The sequence below is a fragment of the Xyrauchen texanus genome, chromosome 43 (genome assembly GCF_025860055.1).
Source record: "Xyrauchen texanus isolate HMW12.3.18 chromosome 43, RBS_HiC_50CHRs, whole genome shotgun sequence".
In the NCBI taxonomy this organism is placed as follows: Eukaryota; Metazoa; Chordata; class Actinopteri; order Cypriniformes; family Catostomidae; genus Xyrauchen; species Xyrauchen texanus.
Window position 1 is genome coordinate 4844613 of NC_068318.1, and position 23182 is coordinate 4867794.

General features: G+C 38.2%; 1 protein-coding gene across 2 annotated transcripts; it reads right to left on the bottom strand.

Moving 5' to 3' along the window:
• Window positions 1-335: 335 nt before the first annotated feature.
• Window positions 336-22646, bottom strand: apbb1 (amyloid beta (A4) precursor protein-binding, family B, member 1 (Fe65)). 2 transcript variants are annotated; one of them, XM_052116150.1, is made up of 14 exons: window positions 22536-22646; window positions 19182-19769; window positions 13718-13908; window positions 12293-12349; window positions 11728-11804; window positions 11566-11626; window positions 9821-9967; window positions 9375-9502; window positions 8532-8646; window positions 6721-6793; window positions 6484-6564; window positions 6235-6347; window positions 5939-6115; window positions 336-3761 (listed from the first exon to the last, which is right to left on the bottom strand). In XM_052116150.1, exons 2-14 carry the CDS (start codon window positions 19666-19668, stop codon window positions 3582-3584), a joined length of 1887 nt encoding a protein of 628 aa, XP_051972110.1. In that variant the 5' UTR covers window positions 19669-19769; window positions 22536-22646; the 3' UTR covers window positions 336-3581. The 2 variants fall into 2 exon arrangements, with proteins under 2 accessions (XP_051972110.1, XP_051972109.1); XM_052116149.1 differs by having other exon boundaries at window positions 19182-19863; window positions 22536-22645.
• Between the last annotated feature and the right edge of the window lie 536 nt (window positions 22647-23182).

The window sequence follows — 23182 nt, forward strand, 5'->3', positions numbered from 1 at the left end:
CTCAAATTAAGTTCTTGATTTAAAGTTTTTAAACACGAGGAAACCGCAATTCGAGCACCATCTTGGCTGCACAAGCGCCACACACAGCTTTACCTGTTGTCAGGTGCTGTGAAACTGCTTTGTTTAGTTTCTATTACTTTGGTTTGTTATTTATTAATGTATTTTTTTAATTGCATTACAAATGTCAAGTCCGTGACAAGTCCAAGTCCATTAAAATTGGACTCGTGTCCAAACTCGAGTACCCCAACTCGAAAAGTTATTTAAAGCATTTTAGCTGAAGTCTGCAACATAACAAAATGTTAAAAAAAAATAATGAAGGGGTCTGAATACTTTCTGAATGCACTGTACATTTATTGATTTAGCAGATGCTTTTATCCAAAGCGACTTTTCTTGACAATGTATAATTTACATGTATGCTTATTCTACAATAAACAGTTATTATCATAGTGTTAACAACAGCACCCCATTATATTTTAAGCATCACATTACTTCTAAATCTACACATGATGTGTTAGAGTAACTGAGAAGGGCAAGACGAACCATTCAGATACACGAGACAGATTGAACGATCAAGTGCATTCACACGTTCCATTTAACAACAGGTTACACATGAAAATCTATTAGTGTGTTTAAGTCAGCATATACATTAAATAATCACAGAACATGATATTGATTAATTCAAAAACATTGTGAAATGTTTAAGACAGCAATATGTACAGTGAGCATGAGTAACACAAACAAATAATGGATATATACAAGACAATTATTGTTGTAAATTGAGCTTTTGTTTCAAATACATAAACATTTGACTTCAATATACAATTTGACAGTGACGCAAACTAATTTGTAGAGATGTAGACTCGCCGTATGTAACCTATATATTCTGTCGAACAATCTCAACTGAATGAATGAGCAGTTTTTCATTACGAATTCCATCCAGATTGAGACCCTATAAAGTATACAGCACATACAAAAAACAAATAAAGCAAAAACAATTACAAAAGGTAACACAAAATGCCATGCTTTTAAAAAAAAATAATAATATGAAAATTCAACGTTCATTTACAGCGGGACTCAAAAGAACTAATCTGCTTTGGAAGACTAGGATATGTTAATGCTATTTCACAGAAAAATAAAATAGTATGATTCACAAATCTGTTTTCAAAATATCAGTTAAAGATGTCATTTAAGTAAAATCAGTGAAAACTTCAGTCAAAGAATGAAAGAAATCAAGCTTTCTGACAAAGGAAGTCAAATAAAATGCGCAACTGCATCTATCAAGAGATAAATGTCCATCCAAATACAAAGAATGAACAAAATCATGTGCCTAAAAACATGACAACGTAAAAACGGCACGGCATCCGCAATTTCACTCGACTTTATGGGGGGTCAATTGATTTGTCACATTCAGTCTGGAGTGAGAAGAGTTCATTTATCCAGATAGAAACACTTTTCCTTTGGCTAAATGACTGAAATGAGAACTGAAAATGTCAAAGCTAGCACAATATATGACAACAGTCAGCCAGAACTGAATATCAAATAATAAATAAGCACATTGCATAGTGTACACGCTCGTCTCTGTGTTCCGTGATAGCATGCGTAATGTTTAGTGTCATTAGGGAGTGTAGTTGAAGTAACATCTACTACATTCATCTAGTGCTTATGATAGTTATGATAATCTAATTTTGAAAAGTCACATTCATACACTGTAATCCGTTTTACAGTAAACTCATCAGAGAACAAACAAAACCACTTGTGAAAAAGCAACTGAAATCTGTGTAACTGCAACTGTAGTGTGCGATAAGGGAATATCTAGTGACAGACCTCGAGTGTCATCTTGTTCAAATCCAGTTATCTGCAGATAAAGTGTGAATGACACTGCTCTCATATGGGAACCCAGAAAATATTACCTGAACTCATGAGAAAAAAGTGATTCGGCATGTCTTTGCAAACCATCAAACAAGTTGCTGCAAATCACAAGCCCTTTTATAATTCATTCACATGCAGGGTATGAAATATAGAGATCTACAATTGAATCTTCACCATTTAAAACTTTTTTTAAAATTTGGAATGGCCAATTCCCAATGTGCTCCAGTCCTCGTGGTGGTGTAGTGACTCGCCTCAATCTGGCCTACAGAGGATGAATCTCAGTTGCCGCCACGTCTGAGACAGTCAATCCGCGCATTTTGTCATGTGGCTTGTTGAGCGTGTTAATGCGGAGAAGTAGCACATCTACACACAACTCGCCACGCGCCCCACTGAGAACCATATTATAGTGACCATGAGGAGGTTACCCCATGTGACTCTACCCTCCCTAGCAACCGGGCCAATATGTTTGCTTAGGAGACCTGGCTGAAGTCACTCAGCGCACCCTGAATTCAATCTCATGACTCCAGGGTGGTAGTCAGCGTCTTTAGAGTTACCCAGGCCCCCTAAAATGTGAATTCTTGAGATCAGCAATTACATCTGCACTAGTAAAAACATTCATTCTTGATATAAAACATGATGTCATTATTCAAGGAAATATTCATTCTGGAATTTCAAATACTAAAAAAACTATTCTTGATATCTTTAACATCATTTTCACAAGTAGAATTCCACAATGATCTGTCATTCAATCCGGTTCAAAACACAATTCTGGATTTCTATAAATAATTTCATACTAGTCAGAATTCCAATTTCAAATAAAAGCTGATAAATGCTGACTTTTTAATATCAATTATAACATTGATACTAGTGAAAAATGTCCTGAAATCCAAAATGTATTTAATTATCTTTAATTAATCTTCAATTTTATGAAATCTGCAATCCATTTTCAGATTAATGATGTCATTTTCATATCAAGAATGAACGTTTCTACTAATGCAAACATAATTACTGATATTAAAAATGTGCATTTTCACTATCAGTAATTCCATTGCTGATTTTTCATTGCATTTATTGAAAATGTAATTCTAGGTAACCAAATTTCACATCCTGCACTTAATTAAATGTCGAAGGGGCTTGTGATGTGCTGCATGTTCACTTGACTGCAGTTTCCAGGTGAAATGTCCATTGAGTCCATTGAGACTTCCTCTCTCTTTGAGTAGAGGGGAAGGTTATTAGTTAACAAAGAGTTAAAATTTGATCCGTTCCTCACACAATGCTAATATATGACTTCAAAACGTGGGAAAACAGCAGCCTGAGCGGGAACACATAATAGCAGATTTGTACTTTTGTGTCAAGCATCCCAATGCAAATAATTAATGGTACACATATTTTAAGGATTTCCTGTACCTGTTCTGGTCGAGCATGGTACAAGTCATGGGTTCAACTCCCAGGGAACACTTGGATCTGAAGTGATATTTAATGGTGTATGTTTAGAAAATAAAGGCATTCCTGCTGTGTTGGCTGATTTCCCACTATATCAAAGTCTCATTTGTATTAGAGAAAACAAAACTTTCATCAAGGTGGTATTTCTCAGATTTCACTTAAAAGTAAGTAGACTCACAACTTCCCCCATGAGATCATGATGTAAAGACAATGACACAAGGTGATACATGTTGATAGTGAGCACTATTGAGGGAAGGTTTCTTGTCTACTCAAGGCGTCTGAGATCCAGATCTCTTGAAGTTGCCCAGCAGACTCTGAACACCCTTCTTCACACTGGAGCCCACCCGACGGGCGACCGAATCAGCGGGCGGCCCAGGCAGACACGAGCCGCTGCTGCTGCTGTTACTGCTGCTGGGCGGACGGGCATCCAAACATTTCTGATACCTCAACTGTGAAGGAGCAGAGGTATACATTCAGCTCAAGACTCACATAATAAAAAACTCAATACAAGTCATCTAATTAATGGAATGTTCTGGGTTCAATACAAGTCAAGCTCAATTGACAGCATCGTGGCATAATGTTGATTACCACAAATTTCAATTTCACCTTGTCCCTCCTTATAGAGTACTAAAATACTCAAAGTATTTCCTGTGCTACTATTCAGCGGCAGCTCAAAACATACAGCGAGACCAGTGTAGACCGATTCCTGAACCAATGACTTGTAGAATCTGACTAGCCAGGCAGAAGGAAATGAAGAAGAATTAAGACAGAATTACACCAAGATGGCCTATAATTCCAGGACATTCCTCTAAGTATTAAGAAGCCAGGAATTCAGACAGGTGCCAAGGAGTCTGAGCTGACCAGCATCTGGCCAATTTAACCGTCACAAAATAAGAGAGGGTGTCCAGAAAAACCAAACCTTTACCCTAAACACCCACAACTGGCAGACACATTCCAGAGAAAGAACTGTGACCATGGAAGCCTGAGGTTTCCAAAATGCAAAAGAATTTCCATTGTTCTGTTCATTCAACACACGAACACTTAAAATTAGATATTGAATGACTATCATGTGACAGTCATCCATTATACCATCACATGCTTAAAACTCACTGAGTTCAAGACAGAGAGATTGAGCAGACATGCACTGAATCTGAACAAACTTTAGTTTTCTTATCTCTTCAAAATACAATTTGACATTTTCACAATGCATATGCTTTACATATAGTATGAACTCAAACACTATCAAAAGACTCTTGTATCATCATTCTACACTGCACAATGCACAGTAAAAATGTATCTTACACAAATGATTATAGCCTGATGTAACCTTTAAAATAGGTGTAGTGACTTCTAATCACTTTTATTACTGATAAATTGTGATTATGAATTTTAATCTTGTATTATCCATGTTAGAATAGTTAGTTAACTATTTTTCAGAGCAAATATATCGGGTCTGGTATGTGAAGGTTTGTTTTCCCATGAGGAGAGCAATGGGTGAATTCATTTTATTGTTAAAATGTGTTTTATTTAAGCCCTTTGTTGCCTTTTATCTAAGGCGCTTTGAAAAGCCACCTCTGATTGGCTAAGAGCCTCTTCGGGGTGTGACCAAACAGAAAGGTATAGAAGGACCAGCCTGGACATCCACTCTGGGCTCTTCTCTCTTCTCTGTGCAACGACTTGCACACATATGATGGGAAGTCATGTGTCTCCCTTGCAGGAGGCCTCGATTTATGCCCTGCCTGATCACTCCAGTACCTAACTATCTGGCATCCACAAACATCGACAGAGAACAACCAGAACTTTTTATGGACCCAGACAAAGAGCCCAAGCATTGCAATAAAACGCAAGTACACCTCCAGACTTTTGCTAGAAAGTGCTGGTGTTTTATTTAAATATTTTGGATAACCCGATTGAAAATGAAGTATCGATGGTTCAGGGCATGGTCTATAGACTCCATAAAGTTCATTTTCATTCATCATGCTGGCAGTTGTAAATGTATCCTGCCACAAAGTCGCTAATTTCCTACACTCTTATCAGCCAGTTCTTTTTAATAAATGAAAAACGTACTGAACGCAAGTCATTAATTCTGTCATGTCTGACTTCAAATGAACCCAGAACTGTTAATGTGTTGCATGTCATTTACGACTTATGAGACCGAAATCAGAGGAATTACCAAAATATTGTTCATGGAACCGTTAAGAAACTAAAACCGTTGAGAGGAATCATAATGATTAAATTCCTTACGATTCCAGTCCCATCAACCTACCAAATTGAACATTAAAATGATACAAATAAGTATTTTAAAAGGTGTCACAGTCAGCCAGCCGGTTGTTAGCGCAAAATAAGCCCTGATGCAAAAAGGAGGTTTATTTTGTGATAACATCCGGCTGACTATATTATCCAGCAACAGTTAATTACACGTTAATCCCAGGATGTGCAGTTGCTACTCAGAAATATCAGACCAGTAGATGGCGCCATTGACCAATCAGAATCGAGTATTCTAGAGCACTGTGTAATAAGTGTGAAAACGCAGACGTGAAACTGCCAAAACTGTTCAACGTGCAGAGTGAGAATGAATTTCAAACTGAACTTTCTGAGAGGAGAAGTTTTGTGTGTGTTTTCTCACCATACATGCAGCCTGCACTGCTTCACTCAGGCTGGCTGCGTTGGGATCACACCAGAACATGTGACAGATGAAATCTCCCGGCCCCTCTGCCATGATGAATGCAAAGGTGTGCACGTCCTTCCCCACGCCCATAAACGACAGGAAACGCACGCGACACTCCGAGAGAACTTCCTCCATCTGTAAGCAGGACAGTGAGCGTAACGATTTACTCCAGCAGATCAAAACATACCTGATGAAAACAGGCACACTGTAATACTGACGGCCAGCCGCATGTATGTGTAGGATCAGTACTGCACCTCAGACTTCAGAACGGTGAGTGTCGCAGACGCCACATTCACAGTCACCGGTGTCCACTCATCTGGGTCTTTAGCCAGAGCTTCCTCCAGCGCAACATTAATGACATCCATACCTGCAAGAGATGTCCAAACACACACATCAGCCAATCACATGACTGGATTTCAAACAGTTATCAGCGCATATTCACATCAAATAATTCAATAGATTTTGAAGCATGAGAGTACATTTATGAAGTCTGGATTTCTTACCAACTGGTTTTGCGACCGGCACATGTCCAAGGTATCGCACCTGGAAGCGCTGGACCAGCTCGTTTTTGGGAACTGGAAACTCTGGAGGGAAACGTTCATAATGAACACGATGTGAGTTTTTCTCCATTCAACACTCAATTACATATGTGATGGATTTAAACATGAATAAAGTGTCGTTATGCTACTATATAACTGATCACATCAATCACAAGTTTAACACAGCATGTGGTGTGTTACCCTGAAAGGGGATGTCTGTGAGTCTGCAGGGGTCAGAGGTCAATCTGGGGTTTAATTTCCTCTGGGCCATAATCTGAACACACACACACACACACACACACACACACACACACACACACACACACACACACATACACACAAAGTAAACAAATACACTATAAAACACACCGTTTTTGTTGAAACGTGTCAGATTGAATATACTTTATAAGGCACAATAGGGCCCAAATAATGAGAGCACAATATTTGCCATTTGTGCAATATTGTGTTAATGTTAAACTATATACACTATTAAAATGAAAAGTCCTTTGCAATATTTACTGCATTGAATGAAACTTGTTTGAAATTGTAAACATGTAAAGACAGGCAAGATTAAACGACATGAACATGACATGATTAATCGTGATCTTCACTTGAACGATCCCATTATGAATTCCTCTCTGTACAACCCTCTACAATATGTGAAAATCACCTGTATATGTTACCATATTTCATGTTATGTGACTAAAAATGTCTGTGATCAGTCACTGACTGGTGAATTTTCAGATTTCAGCATTTCATTCGAATCACACATAACACGGATGCAAAAAAGAAGCCACACGATTCCCCTCTTGTTATTATGTGCTTAACCAAAACACTTCTGTGAGACGCTCACTGAAATGATGCTATTCTTAAAAAGACAGTACCACTTTAGCACTTATTCTACATATCAATGTAAATACTTGTAATTAGTATTTCAGTGTAAAATACTAATTAAGTATTTAATACATAATATATAAATACTCAAACCAGCCCATCTGGCACCAACAATCATGCCACGGTCCAAATCACTGATATCAATTTTTTCCCCATCTGATGCTTGATGTGAATATAAACTGAAGCTCCTGACCCATATCTGCATGATTGTATACACTTCACTGCATACACAGAATGCATGATTGTTGGTGCCAGACGGGCTGGTTTGAGTATTTCTGTAACTGCTGATCTCCTGGAATTTTCACACACAACAGTCTCTAGAATTTACTCAGAATGGTGCCAAAAATAAAAAAAACATCCAGTGAGCGGCAGTTCTGTGGGCGGAAATGCCTTATTGATGAGAGGTCAACAGAGAATGGCCAGACTGGTTCGAACTGACAAAGTCTACAGTAACTCAGATAACCACTCTGTACAACTGTGGTGAGAAGAATATCATCTGCTATTCTGAGATGCGGGTTGGCACTGTTTTGGCGGCACGAGAGGGATCTCCACAATATTAGGCAAGAGGTTTTAATGTTGTGGCTGATCGATGTATATTTGCATATACTTTATAACAGTGGTTCTCAAACCTGTCCTGAGGCACCCAACACTAAACATTTTGGATGTCTCCTTAAATAAACACACCTGATCCAACTCATCAGCTCTGTTAGCGGAGACTCCAAGACTTAAGTTGGGTGTGTCAGAAAAGGGTGACATACAAACTGTGCAGTGTTGGGGGGCCTGCAGGACTGGACTGAGGATAATAAATGCAATTTTAGGACATATAATTTAGTTAAGGAATGCATGAAATTTGTACCATTTTAAAAGCTAAAATATAACAAAAACGAATGAAAAACAAATGATAAAATATTTGTAAAATTAATATTTTCTTAATTTACCAAGTAAGAACTAAAAGCATTAGCTGAGAGTGAATTTCTTTCATAAGTAAGCAAAACAGACATTATAACTGATATTTGTCCATATGAATCAGAATGGAAAATCTGTATTAATACTGAGCCCAACTTTAAATCATAAATCTTTAGAGAGAATAAGACTAGGAGTATTTGAACTCCCCTCACCTTAGCGCAGATGTCGTGCATGCTCGTGGCGATGTTCTTTGCAGGCGTGTCACAACGAAACACGTGACACTTCAGCACATGAGACAACTTATCTCGAGCCACATATGCAAAATCCCTGCCATGAGACACACATATACAAATATAAACACATGCAGTATTTACATCTCCACCAATAAACCTCCTCATATGTGCACAATCAACACAGCCCTTACAAAAACAATCGAAACTTGCAGCAAATTTGCTGCCTGTTATTTTAACATGCAAAAGAGCTTTTGATTCACTGCAAATGTTTGCAGCTCTTCGCTGGTAGTGGTGAACCGTTGGGAACAATGTCAAATTAGCCGCAAGTTTGTTGCAAAACTCGTTTGCATGTGAAAAATGTCAGTGGTGAATTTGCCGCATGTTTGCAACTGAAACACAAATATCCATTTTAATAATACATGATCGTTTACAATGAAAGCTGTCATTATCTGTTCATTTCAACAGCTGACACTTTAGTGAAAGAACGACAAATGTTTCATACATCACAACTGTGTGAAATGAAGATGTATATACAGCCACACAACACATGGTGATACAATACCTCTCCCTGAGATCCACAAAGCAGCAGGACAGAGGGAATCAAAAACAACAAAAATAAGACAACATCATATGAAAAATATATTAAAATATTGATTAATTGGGAGCATTACTGTCACTAAAGCAACCATTAAACAATTAAAGCTCCTCTGTTACAGTCGGTCTGTGTATGAATCTACCAGTGTACATGACACATGAATTCAAATGTTTGGCTGCTTCTACTTGATTGTGTGTGTGCTGGTTGTGCTGGTTTGCATTGGTCACCTGCCGTCGTCGCGACCGACTCCCCACACACGTATGCTGACAATTGGCTGAGAGTGCAGAAGCGTTCCATCGTGAGGTTCAATCAGACTCAACGTCTCGTTCTCCAACAACAGCAGCATCTCCTTCCCCTACACACACACACACACACACATTGCCATACTAGTACTGAAGTATGCAGTATACTGGAATACCGGATGACCAACTACAATGTGCAGTATTCAACCACAGCAAAGTCTCTTGCATTACTTGGTGGATAAAAGTTCAGATATTTAAACGCAAAATTGGAATATGACAAAATAAACAGTCAAAAGACAGGGTATGGTGCAAAACTAAAAAGATCATCATACTGTGACCATTAGATCAAATTGTGGTCACCCACCCAATCAAACACAGCCAATGAGTCTTTCACTTGCTTATTGAAATAGGATGTAATGATTTTCAGTCACCTCGCCCCAGATGCCCGCTGTGTCATCGAGGTTTTGTTTCTGGTAAGACAGCTGTCTGATACAGTTATTAACAGCAACTGAACTCCTGCCAGGAGCCATTTCCTCCTCGGAGATCTCCACCCATCCCAGAGAACGCACTGCAAAACACTGCAAACACACACAACCCAGTGAGAAATCACCACAAACTGAGGTCTAAGTCAAGTCTCAAGTCTCTGGTCACAATATGGCAATATTTCTTTATCTGCATCTGGATAGTTTAATAAACCCTGTATAAGGCTAATTCAATTTTGAAATATGAAAACTGACTACTTGAAGGGATTGCCCTGTTTATTTATTTATAACTTGTCTAATAAAGTACATGAGGTTTTAATTGAATCATGTATTTTAGTTTTATTCAGGAAACAATCAATAAACTATTCTTTTTTTTGCATTAAAGACGACAGATTTTGCACAGAATGAAAACTAGTTTGTCCATAAATCTTTATGTCTATGAGTCTATGATTTCGAGTACAAAGTCAATTGCTTATGAGTCTGAGTCGAGTCACAAGTACATTTTATTTTGCGAATTAAGTGCGAATCAGACTCGAGTTTCCATCTCTGGAAAAATGCGTTATGCGACAAGTTCCGGTAAATGCGATGTGCGATATAATAATCATATGATGACATCATAAGAGTGCACAGAACATTGGAACCCCTACCGCTCAAATAAACTGACATTTATTGGACTAAAAAAGGACCATCTATCCCAGAGATCATAAGCATAGTCGTCTTTTATTCCAAATTGCATACAGACTGCGTGTAATATATACAGTTTTACCATTAGCTATGTAGCAGATATTAAAATTCATATTTTTTTCAATTTGTTTTGGTAAAAAGCATATGAATAGTTGCATCATATATTATGGGATATCCTAATTGAAACTGTTGTAATATATATATATATATATATATATATATATATATTTTTTTTTACACTAATTGATTTTTTGTATTAATTTCATAATGTGTTCATTGAATGTAGGACTTTTATTTTGAAGATGATGTCCAGAAGAGCTTGCAGTAGAACGTACACGATTCGTACCTGCTCTCAGTCCGTGCTGAACTTGAGACAGAGGAATGATTTGCGGGAAAATGCAATAATTGAAACCCATCCTTTGATATATCCACACAGATCCACAGCGTCCAATAAACAAGCCAAGTCTGAGTTTGTACACCGCAGTCTGGTGTCATATTGTCGGTCAATTACTTGTAGCAGTTACTGGTTACTAATGTCGAGAATTGTGTGAATGCTTGAACATGCAGCACTTTTCTTTCACAATGCATGTGAACGAGCCCATGAGCCACTGGGCATGCCAAGAATAACATGTCCTCCGGTTATTCTGATTAATAATCACATTATAATCTTATCCCCATTTATATATTCTTTTAATTAATTGTGCAGCCTTGAAGGATCATGAAATTAGTCTACTGATGCACACTTTATGAAACTTAAAAAGCACATTTAAATTATTGCGATATTCACAATATTGCTTAGTTTAAAATCATCAGCAAAATCAACACGATTATATTGTGAATATTCAATTTATCACCTGCCCTACTGCAAACATACACAATCCAGTGAGACAAAGACACACAATACAGAGCGAAAATGCATAAACAGCGAGAAAATACTCAAATTAGGGAGAAAAAACACAAACAAAAGCACAAAAATACATGAGAAAACACAATGATTGTGTGTGTGTCACCTTTGCCCGCTCATCACTGCTCATATGAGTCTGCTCCTCTTCACATTCAGCCAGAGAGCTGCTGCTCAACACAAAATCAAACAGATAGCAGACTGAATGAGGTGCAGTTCAGTTGTGTGTCATCACGCTCAAAGTGTTTGTCACGTATGTTTGATCGAGTACCTGAGGTTGATGGACGCGTAACGCAAAGTCGCTCCCTCAAACTCTTTCAGACTGTCATCAGACGTCACATCCTCCTTCTGAATGACACAAAAAACATTATAGACTACAAATTTCAAAACAAAAAAGGTATGTTTGTACCATGGAAACTAACAGATGTTTGAATGACACTGCAGTAGAGAAGACAATTTGAAAGCTGAGTGTCTCAAACACTGTAGGATCTTTTCTCAGAACTAACGTTCACTGTTCGGAGTGATTTTTCTCAATGACTTTGAATGAACTGCTGTTGTGGTGATTTTTAGTGGATGTATGAAGTCACACTGGTGTCCTAACAGAGGAACCACATTCACCATCACCACAATGACAAACACAAAGTGGCTTCACTTTAAGCATTTCAAGCTAACAAACATGTTTTTGTGAATTGTTTGTCTGGAAATTGTGCTTGTGCTATCTTTTAGATAAATGACACTTGCTATGATATTTTCTTATGCAATGGCATTCAGACCTTTGTAAATGTAACTGAAATGTCTGTATCTGTGTTGTGCCTCATATCACACATTGAACGCACCTGCCAGAGTTCTTCATCATTAAGTCTGTCTGGACGTGAAACGCTGTCCCATGTCATCTAAACACAAACATGTTCATGTTTAATATATATTTATATTGACTCGAGATGTGCAGACATCAACAGTCATATGGACTGCAATAATGCTTCTGTTTAATAATGTTATCATACACCGATCAGCCACAACATTAAAACCACCTGCCTAATATTGTGCAGGTCCCCCTTGTGCCACCAAAACAGTGCCAACCCCCATCTCAAATAGTATTCTGGGATGCTTTTCTTCTCATCACAACTGTAAGGCATTTCAGTCCACAGAACTGCCACTCACTGGATGTGTTTTTGGCACCATTCTGAGTCAATTCTAGAGACTGTTGTGCGTGAAAATTCCAGAAACACTCAAACCAGCCCATCTGGCACCAACAATCATGCCACGTTCCAATTCATTGAGATCAAAATAATATCTCCATTCTGATGGTTGATGTGAACATTTACTGAAGCTCCTGACCCATATCTGCATGATTTTATGTACTGCTGCCACACGAATGGCCGATTAGATAATCGCATGGATGATTGTTGGTGCCAGACGGGCTGGTTTGAGTATTTCTGGGATTTTCACACACAACAGTCTCTAGAATTTACTCAGAATGGTGCCAAAAACAAAAAACATCCAGTGAGCGGCAGTTCTGCAGACGGAAACGCCTTGTTGATGAGAGAGGTCAACAGAGAATGCCAGACAGGTTCAAACTGACAAAGTCTACAGTAACTCAGATAACCACTCTGTACAATTGTGGTGAGAACAATATCATCTTCTGAGATGCGGGTTGGCATGGTTTTGTTGGCACGAGGGGGACCTACACAATATTAGACAGGTGGTTTTTAATGTTGTGGCTGATTGGTGTAAAAGTAGTGCACATGACTCTACAGTCCAAGTTTTCTGAAGTCATATGAGTTTTGTGTGAGGAACAGATTCATATTTCGGTCATTATTCACAAAAAGTCTTTATGCTTGCATTAAATAAAAAAATGGCATCTTTGGACACATTCTACCAGGTTTGACGTCACTGGCGCCATGTGTCACATAAAAAAAAAAACACAAATTTGAGAGCTGTTGTGGAGGGGAAGATTTTCAGTGAATACATTTGGGTCTGTTCCTCATAAAATCTATCACATGACTTCAGAATACTTTAAATATAATTTTATAGTCCTTTTTTGAGCTTGACAGAAAAATCATTATTCAATTTAATTGAATGGAAAAAGAGCAGCGTAATCCTTAATATAATCATCTTTCAGTTTAGAACACCATGAGGGTGAGTAAATGATGAGAGAATTTTTGGTGAATAATCCCTGTAAGAATTACAATCAATCTGCACAATTTCATTTTGTTTAATGAATATTTATGTGTTATCTAGGCTAGTGTGTGTGTGTGTACCGGTGTCTCATCAGATGGTGTGTGTGCAGGTGATGCGCTGGCATCTCTGTCCTCCAGTGGCCCCGGCGGCTCCCACTGTGTGGTTCCTGTGGGAATGTGCCAGTAGTAGGTGCCTGAGGTGTCCTGCACCCGCATCCAGCCGGCGGGCAGATCTGCATCCGTTTCAAATGCACTGCCGTCCCAATACGACTCTACAAGCAAAAATCATACATGTGATTCAGTGTTCACACTGCAGTTAAATCAGGTGTCACTTCTCTTCTGAGTGCTTCATCCCATTCTGTTCACACACAATTCAATTATTTACATGAAAACCTCATCCAGGGATGGAAGTGTAAATGTAAGTATACATTTAATTAAGTTAGTTTCAAAACTTAAACATTAATTGGACATGATAATGGAGTTTGATATGAAAAGAAGCAAGATCACTATGGCTATTAGGCTATTTTTATAAGAGCTGTTCAGCTGCAGGGTGAAGATGAATATTTGAAACAGTCTACTTCATATCATCCTCATAACACCTGTTACATGTGTCATTTCTGGACCATACAGGTACTTTTGTTTTTGTGCTTTGTTCATTAGTCAGTGTTGGTCTTGTTTGGGTTGTCTGGGCATTGTCTTAAAAACATAATATATGTTAAAAATAATTATCTTTGGACACATTTTTAAAGGCAACTCACATAAGCGACCAAATTTTGTGCTATGTGACTGAAATATTAATTTTATTAGCCACTGGCGAGTAAATATTCAGATTTGACTTGCCAGAGCTTGAGCTGTGTAGTGACGAAGAAGAACTTGATCACCGTGATCCTTTTACTGAATAAGAAGCTGGAGATTATGAAGCTGGATTTACTCTCCTCCTTTACAGTATGTTGTGTCTAGTGAGTGTCCTGAAGGAAATTGACCTTATTTGGGGTCTGGATCTGTCACGGTCTCCATCGCTTTAGTTCAGCTGTGAAATGGCACTGACATTGCATTTAACCATGTCAACTCTGATTTGAGGTAAACTGTTCCATGGACTGTTTTCACAACATTCTCAGTTTTAAAGCAAGCCCACAGACCAGTTATGTGCCTGTTGGATGTCTGTAATAAGGTAAAAGTGTTGCAAAACCGGAGAGCTTGTAGATTTGAATTTGAGAATGTGCACAATAAGTATTTGTACAAGCAAGTCAATACACAATATACAAGTACAATTTCCGTTTGCAACGTTCTGGGTATTTTGTTTCCAAAGATGAGACCCAGGTACCTCATTTTCATTACATGTCTCTTTTAAAATCCTTTCTGCTATTTACAGTCAGTTGGTGATCACAAAAATAAACATTATTTCTAATCATACATTGCACAGATGAGGGAAAAACAACCATGCAACTTTTCTCTCGTAAATGTGTGCTGCGCTCATTCATCCGTAAACATAATTTACTTGCAGAGCATATGCTTGTTATACCTATTAATGTAAACTCAAGGCAAATTGCTCAAGTGCATATAAAAAAACATGTTAAAAATTGTACAATGTAGTAAATACATAAATATTTAAAAGGCGCAATCATACATTCTAAAATATTTTCAGAAAACACTGTAAATATGAAAGAATTTAACAAATAGGCTTATGCCGCATCTATACAAGGGTTTGATTTTTAATTTTTTTTTTTGCATAGTAGCACTTAAATTATTATTTTTATAATATAAATATTAAATACATTTTCATTAGGTTCAAACCTTGTGAATGGTTTGTAATTTTTTTTAATGAAATTTCAAACTTTCATTTGCATTGTCGTCAAAATGTTCATTGTTGAATAGAATTTGATCTCATTCAATGTAACACGACGCACGAGAGGAGCACCACAGCTCGTGGCTGATTGAAGAGAGGAAGAAAGAACAGGTCACAGTCCAGACGCACTCCAAAATTTCCAAAAAGCTTCAGGTGATGGAGATCGCAAAGTATGAGGATATTATAATACAAAAATACAAAATAGATAAATACAGAAGCAGTGCTGTCGTGACGTTCCGCTTGAGCAAAACTCAGAGCGTCTAAAAGTTTGCCAGAGCATCTAAAAATAAAACAGCCCGCCGTTATATGTTTAATGCATCCAGGGTAGAGTCGCATGGGTTAACCTCCTCGTGGTCACCATAATGTGTTTCGCTCTCAGTGGGGGCGCATGGTGAGTTGTGCGCGGATGCAGTGGAGAATAGCGTGAAGCCTCCACGTGTAGTATGGCTCCGCGGTAACACTCAACAACCCACGATGCATGGATTGACGGTCTCAGACGAGGAGCCAACTGAGATTCGTCCTCCGCCACCTGGATTGAGGTGAGTCAGTATGCCACAATGAGGACCTAGAGCGCATTGGGAATTGGGCATTACAAATGGGGGTAAAAAAAAAAGCACAAACTCCAAAACTGGCATTTCTCTGTGTAGGGAGTCGTGTGAAAAATCAGTCATCTCATGTGGAGACACTCGTCCTTTGCTTGCTCTCACTGCAACTAGATTATAACGTGATGGCACGCGAATCATAATATCATAATATATGTGTCACGTGTGTATCTTATCGTGAAGAAAGTCTTAGCCCATTATATAATGCAAAATAAATTGGTTATTGATTGGCCTTTTTTGGATTGTATTGCAATATAAAAATATAAAACTAATTTACAATTACATTTACTTTTGGAGCTATACTGCAGAAGAAAACATTTATATCGGAGAATGTTGAACTTGAATATAGTATTAAATATTTCAAAATATCTAAATCCTTAAAACAAGATAAATTCACCTGAGAAGCAACATATAAGATATTTAGACTTGCTTTCAGTGAATGTATTTTGTATATAAGTGTATCTTCTCACTTGCTCATATTACTGCCAGTGCAGTAAAGACAAAATATTCTTATATTCAAGATACATTATATTGGCCAGGTGATGAGCCAATATTTCTTCAGACATGACGCTTGTCATTCAGATTAAGCTTTGTTTCATCAGACCAGAGAATTTTGTTTCTCATGGTCTGAGAGTCTTTCAGGTGCACTTTGGCAAACTCCAGGCAGGCTGTCATGTGCCTTTTACTGAGGAGTGGCTTCCATCTGGCCTCTCTACTATACAGGCCTGATTGGTGGAGTGCTGCAGAGATGGTTGTTCTTCTGGAAGGTTCTCCTCTCTCCATAGAGAAACGCTGGAGCTTTGTCAGAGTGACCATCAGGTTCTTGGTCACCTCCCTGACTAAGGCCCTTCTCCCCCGATCGCTCAGTTTGGTTGGGCGGCCAGCTCTAGGAAGAGTCCTGGTGGTGCACTGTGCTCATTGGGACCTTCAATGCAGCAGAAATGTTTCTGTACCCTTCCCCAGATCTTTGCCTCGATACAATCCTGTCTCGGAGGTCTACAGACAATTCCTTGGACTTCATGTCTTGGTTTGTGCTCTGTTAACTGTGGGACCTTATATAGACAGGTGTGTGCCTTTCCAAATCATGTCCAATCAACTGAATTTACAACAGGTGGACTCCAATCAAGTTGTAGAAACATTTCAAGGATGATCAGTGGAAACAGGATGCACCTGAGCTCAATTTTGAGTGTCATGGCAAAGGCTGTGAATACTTATGTACATGTGATTAATTCACTAATTAATACATTTGCAAAGATTTCAAACAAACTTCTTTCACGTTGTCATTTATGGGGTATTGTTTGTAGAATTTCGAAAATAATGGATTTAATCCATTGTGGAATAAGGTTGTAACATAACAAAATGTGGAAAAAGTTAAGCGCTGTGAATACTTTCCGGATGCACTGTATATATATATATATATATATATTTTTTTAATACAAATATCATAAACAAATTTCTTGCATGTTGCCCAGCCCTAGGAGGGAACAAAACAAATGTATTCACACACATTCAAAGTCATTACCCTTCCAAAGCAGCTAAACAGGGTTCTGGGATGAAAGGAAATAAAACACCAACATTAAACCTGCATCAACCCACAGTAAGTGATGTATTTGCCCGGACAACAAAATACCTGACCGGTCGCCCATGATGGAGAGAATGCACGGATAAAGTTGGTTCATTGCCAAAGAGATGTTGCCCTTCACAACTGTTGAAAAGCCATCTTTCAAAAAGTTGAACATCACATTTTAATAGCAATTAATTATTTTTAGTTAAAATAAATACAAAATAATGTTCAAAGTTTGAAATCAAGCTGCCTTACATTACTGTGCAGTTTATTGCTTAACAAAAATTACCCTATAGTACCACTTAGCGTCCAACCAGCGGTAATAACAGTCTATAGCCTAGATATACAACAGTTGTGATCGGTCTGATTTATCATTGTACTAGGACTGGCCGTTTTTGTTGTTTCGATTCATTAAAATTTTCATTTTGACACGATTGTAATTCGTTTTTTTAATTGAGGAATGAAGATTTTGCATAGAAACTTTGCCAATGCTATATATAGATATATTGTAAATCCACCAAAGGCTGATCTGAGATAATATTCAGCATTCTCAGACAACATTATTCTTGCAAACAGTTTTCAGATGAAACAGAGAAAAAATCTGCAAAACGCTTTACATGCACTTGTTCCATGAGACAGGCTTGTGCTGCATGCCTCTGAACAAACTCTGAATCAGACACAAGCATTGGCAACATTTCTGTTGTCTGTTCTTAAAAATATAATAAAGCATGTGTCTTTGTGACTAACAGCATTTTTAACAACATCTTACAGGTCGCCCGGCTTGGACAAGGACGAGGAGCTTGACAGCTGTATTCAGCCTCGTAGTATTTTGAGGTAGCCGGGTGCTAGCTTCACACCCTGGCTACTGTTTAATATATTTGCCGACTTCCCAGATCCATAGTTTTGCCATTTGCCGATATTGCCGATCATTGTCTGCTTGCAATTGGCATCGGGATCTTTGTAAGACATAGTCGATATCAGATTACATCGGCCAGCCCTACAGTGTACCCTTGTGTTATATTATCCAGGCACTCCCAAAGTTGGGTTTGGGAGTTCGTTTGGAATATACAGTGGATATCGGTCATATTAAAGGTGGAAAAAGTTCTGACATGATTAATCTTTGTCTCATTCTTTTACATCACATGAACCTGGCATTTTAACAGGGGTGTGTAGACTTTTTATATCCACTGTACATACATTAATATAAAGACAAAGGACCTATACTTATGCAAAAGCCCTCTTTACTCTTCTTACTTGCACAAAAAAAACCCCCAGTTATGCCAAATTAGTAAATGACAATCTCATGCATCGACACAGCTGAATACTGAAATGTCCATGCTACTGTACAGGGGTCAAATAGTTTTTTATGGCATTAGTATGTCTCATGTGAATAAACTTTTCATCTGCGGTTCGTCTCACAAATTTGTAACAGATTTGGTGTGAACAGGCCTTGACTTTAAAGCCATTTTCTGAGTTTAATTGCTAGCGTAGTTTTGTGTTTGCAGGGTTTTGCAGATATGTCACCTGACTCACCTGGCTCTCCATCTGGCGTGCTGCTGGCCGTGCTGCCCTGAGACACAGACATGCAGCTGGAGTCTTCATCACTGGGAACAGCGTTCTTACTGAAGAGCAAACACGTGTTTTTGCTGCCACCATCATCTGGTCTCCTCTGAACCTCACATGAATCGGAGCCCTCAGGAACATTCTCCTCCACTTCCTCCTCTTGCTTCTCCTGACCGCTCTCCTTAAGGTCCTCTGATGAGTAAATGAGAAGCGGTTCAGAGCAGAGTGCTTTAAGGGTTTTGTTCTTCTCCTCGTTTCGCCGCTGTGAGTTCTGGTTTGGGTTTCTATCGGTCGACTCGTTCTCGTTCTCATTCTCGACCAAGTTCAGATTCTGGTCCTGCTGCTGCTCGGCTAACTTGCAGATCTGGTTGCGGTCGTCCTTCATCCACTTGGTGTCAGAGTCCGGATGATTCCTGCTCCAGTCGTTCCCTGGCGCGTCGTCGTCCAGTTCTCCCATGATGCCTGCGAGACGCTGGATGGAGGTTGTGTTGCTGTAGTGTTGCCGGTTCTCTGGAGGAGAAGAGTTGGATCCGTCCGTTGTGTCTTTCAGGCTGAACTCTTGTAATAAGCAGAGGTCAATGTTCAGTGACGGTGAGATGTATGTGTTCTCATTGAGTAGATCTGAAGAGCTCTTCACAGACATCACATACAACTGCAACAACACACACACACACACACACACACACACACGAAACATACTGTCACTGTAACGGCATTTCACACACAATCACATAAAAACGAACTGTGATTATCACATGTTTTAAATGTCAATACATCACTGATAACTCGCATCGGAACTGTACCTAATGCAAATTGACATGTCCAGTTTCATGATATACTACATGGTGAAAACTTTGTGACCAGTTACTGGAAATAAACACACACACACACACACACACACGTTGGTGCAGCTATTCTTATGAGGACTCTCCATAGACAATGATTGTTATACTGTACAAACTATAGATTGTACCCCCTAATCCTTAACCTAACCCTCACAAAAAAATTTCTACATTTTACATTTTCAAACAAATATAATTTAGTATGTTTTTTAAGTGATTTTAATTATGGGGACACTAAAAATGTCCTCATAAACCACATTTATAGCATAATACTAGGGCTTGGCGATAAAACAATATCGATATTTATCACGATAAAGAAAATCCAAGATAAGCTTTTGAGAAATGTTCGATATTTACTGCGTGTTGCTAAAACACAAGCAGTTTGGCTTTCTCAGAATACGTTCCACTGGGGCAGACGAAATGTGCTCAAAGGCGCTCACAGCGCTATTCTACGATCCATCTTGCGAGCATGACGCTCGGCTTTCATAGAAATGAATTGAAAAAGCTCTCAGCTTCGCTCACAACGTGCCAGTGGTAACGTAGGGTCAGACTGGATGAACTTGCTAATGCTAGCTGCCTTGCTAACGATTAGGCTATGTCGGACACCGGACATCTTGACAAAGGTTGCGCCCTCTCATCGTCTCTAGTGAAGACCACGACAGAACAACAGTGATGTGGACAACAGCTCTGATCTTTCTGCGTTGTAATCTTGAATATTGTTCTCTAGCACCAAACATGCATAATTTCTGCCCTGTCCCGCTCCGCACGCGTCGCCTCTTTTCCCAGCATGTGTGTAGACATGAAGCGCCGCATGAGTTAACGTGGTTTCAAAGCTCTTTTTAGACCAAAACTTTTTCTTTCTAAATGTATCTTTATTAATCAGCATGTTACAAGCCTTTAATAATAAAAAAATCGAATAAACAAAACAATTTCTGTTCTAATTTTGTGAAAATTAATTAGATGTCTGGAATGGATAAGGAAAGACTAAAATTACTAGTTGGTCGACTAGTCTCTCAGTTTAATGAAAATATATAAAAATGTTTTCTATATTTTCTCTCAGGACACCCCTGAACCCACATTCAGCATCATTCCACAGTCACAAGGGCTTCTATGCCCCCTTCTTGGGTATCTGAATCTAAAGAAATATAAAAAATATTTCATTTTAATGTAAAAATATCCCAACAAATACTGGACTGCTGTCACTATGCTTCAGAACAAACAGATGATCTTTTAACATTAATTTTCAATTGATAAACGGTAAAAGACGGTAAAATTGGTGAAAGATCCCGCAGACCCCTCTGCTTTGGTCGTCTCTGGACCCCCTGTGCAGTTTTGTAGAGACTATTTTGACTGTTTAGAATGAATTTTTTCTTCTTTTCTTCTGTCAACTTTGAAATAAAAAAAAGAAAGTGCAATGTGTAAATGTATATCGTGATAAATCTCGATATCGAACAATATGAAAAAGAGTATCGTGATTAAAATTTTGCCCATATCGCCCAGCCCTACATACCCTTGTAATTACTAGTTTGTAACCTAAAAAAGTCCTTGTAACCACCCAAACCCGCCCACTAACACTCACAAACACACAGACACAAAAACACACTCACAAACACAAAAACAAGACACACAAACACGTATACACAAACACACACACACACACACACACACACACACATATATGTTGGTACTCCTATCATTACAAGGACTCTCCAAAAACATAATTATTTTTATTTTGTACAAACTATATATTTTATCCCCTAAACATACTCCTCACATAAACCTTTTGGCATGTTTACACTTTAAAAAAATACATCGATTAATATGTTTTTAATTACATAAACCACATTTATGCCATAATACCATCGTAACTACTAGTGTATAATACCCTAAAACAATTTCCTCTTAAACCACCAAAACCAAATCACACACTACACTATACTTATAGCATATTAACATTATATCATTTATTCATATATAGGCCTAAGTAAGCCTTGAAAAATACAGTTCATGGACACGTTATGTGTCATCCCCAAATAAAAATGAATATCTTTTAGATCTTATGAAAAACCTCACCTGATTTCTAGTAAATGTATCAATCGAATCGAAACCATCGATTATTAACTGTATATGATGAACTCAAAAAATGAAACAGATCATATCAAACTATGTATTTGATATTAAACGCTTAAATGTATTTGATGATTTATTACCGGGATCAAACGGGCCTTATTTATCTTGACGCCCATGTACGCATACAACAGCGACAGATATTATTATTATAATCATAACTATTATTATTGATATTGTATGCACATGAAACACAGCAGTATACAAGTATAATGTAGTTTGTATCGGTGTATGTTTGTGTTTATTTGTGTCTCACACTCAATCACATTCACTCACTCATCACCACAAATATACACAAGATAAACACACTGCACGTTGTAACACACTCGTTCAGCGTTATAAATCCCTCACTCACCGTTATTAATCTATTCTCATGAGTGTCGATCAGTGTTGAACAAATGAATTGATCGTGACTCTCACTCCACCATCACCGTTATTCGGCTAATGCTGCTAACGCTAGCCCACGTAACACCACTGACGTCACTGTGACGTATATGGAGCGCAGCGTCCTCATAAAGCCTCATAAGGGGAAAGTGATTTACTGACGATATTATTTTCTCATGTGAAATGCTAAAATAACATAACAAATACAGTCATTTAAATTTTGTAATTTCTTAAAAATTAATCATATTGGAATAGAAAAACTATAAAATTGTTACATTAATCGTTAAATCACCATTTAAAGGGTAACTAAACCCTAAACCAACTTTTTTTAGTTAATGATCTGTAAGAATGGGGCTTTATTAGTACTGGTCATTGATTCAAGTAATTTTTTTGACATTTGTGTATAAAGTGTTTTAATTCTACAATATATGGTGTAAAAACGTCTGAGTGCTGCCCTCTTCAGGTTGAACGGTGGCTACTGCAGTTGAATTTTCCTATTGGCTGTTTGCGGTACTTCGTGAGGTAACCGGTGACAGCTGACGTAAGCAGGTTCCAGCTCACCACGCCCTTGGTACGAGCTACCACGCCCATGGCAGTATAAAAACCATCTCCTTTCGT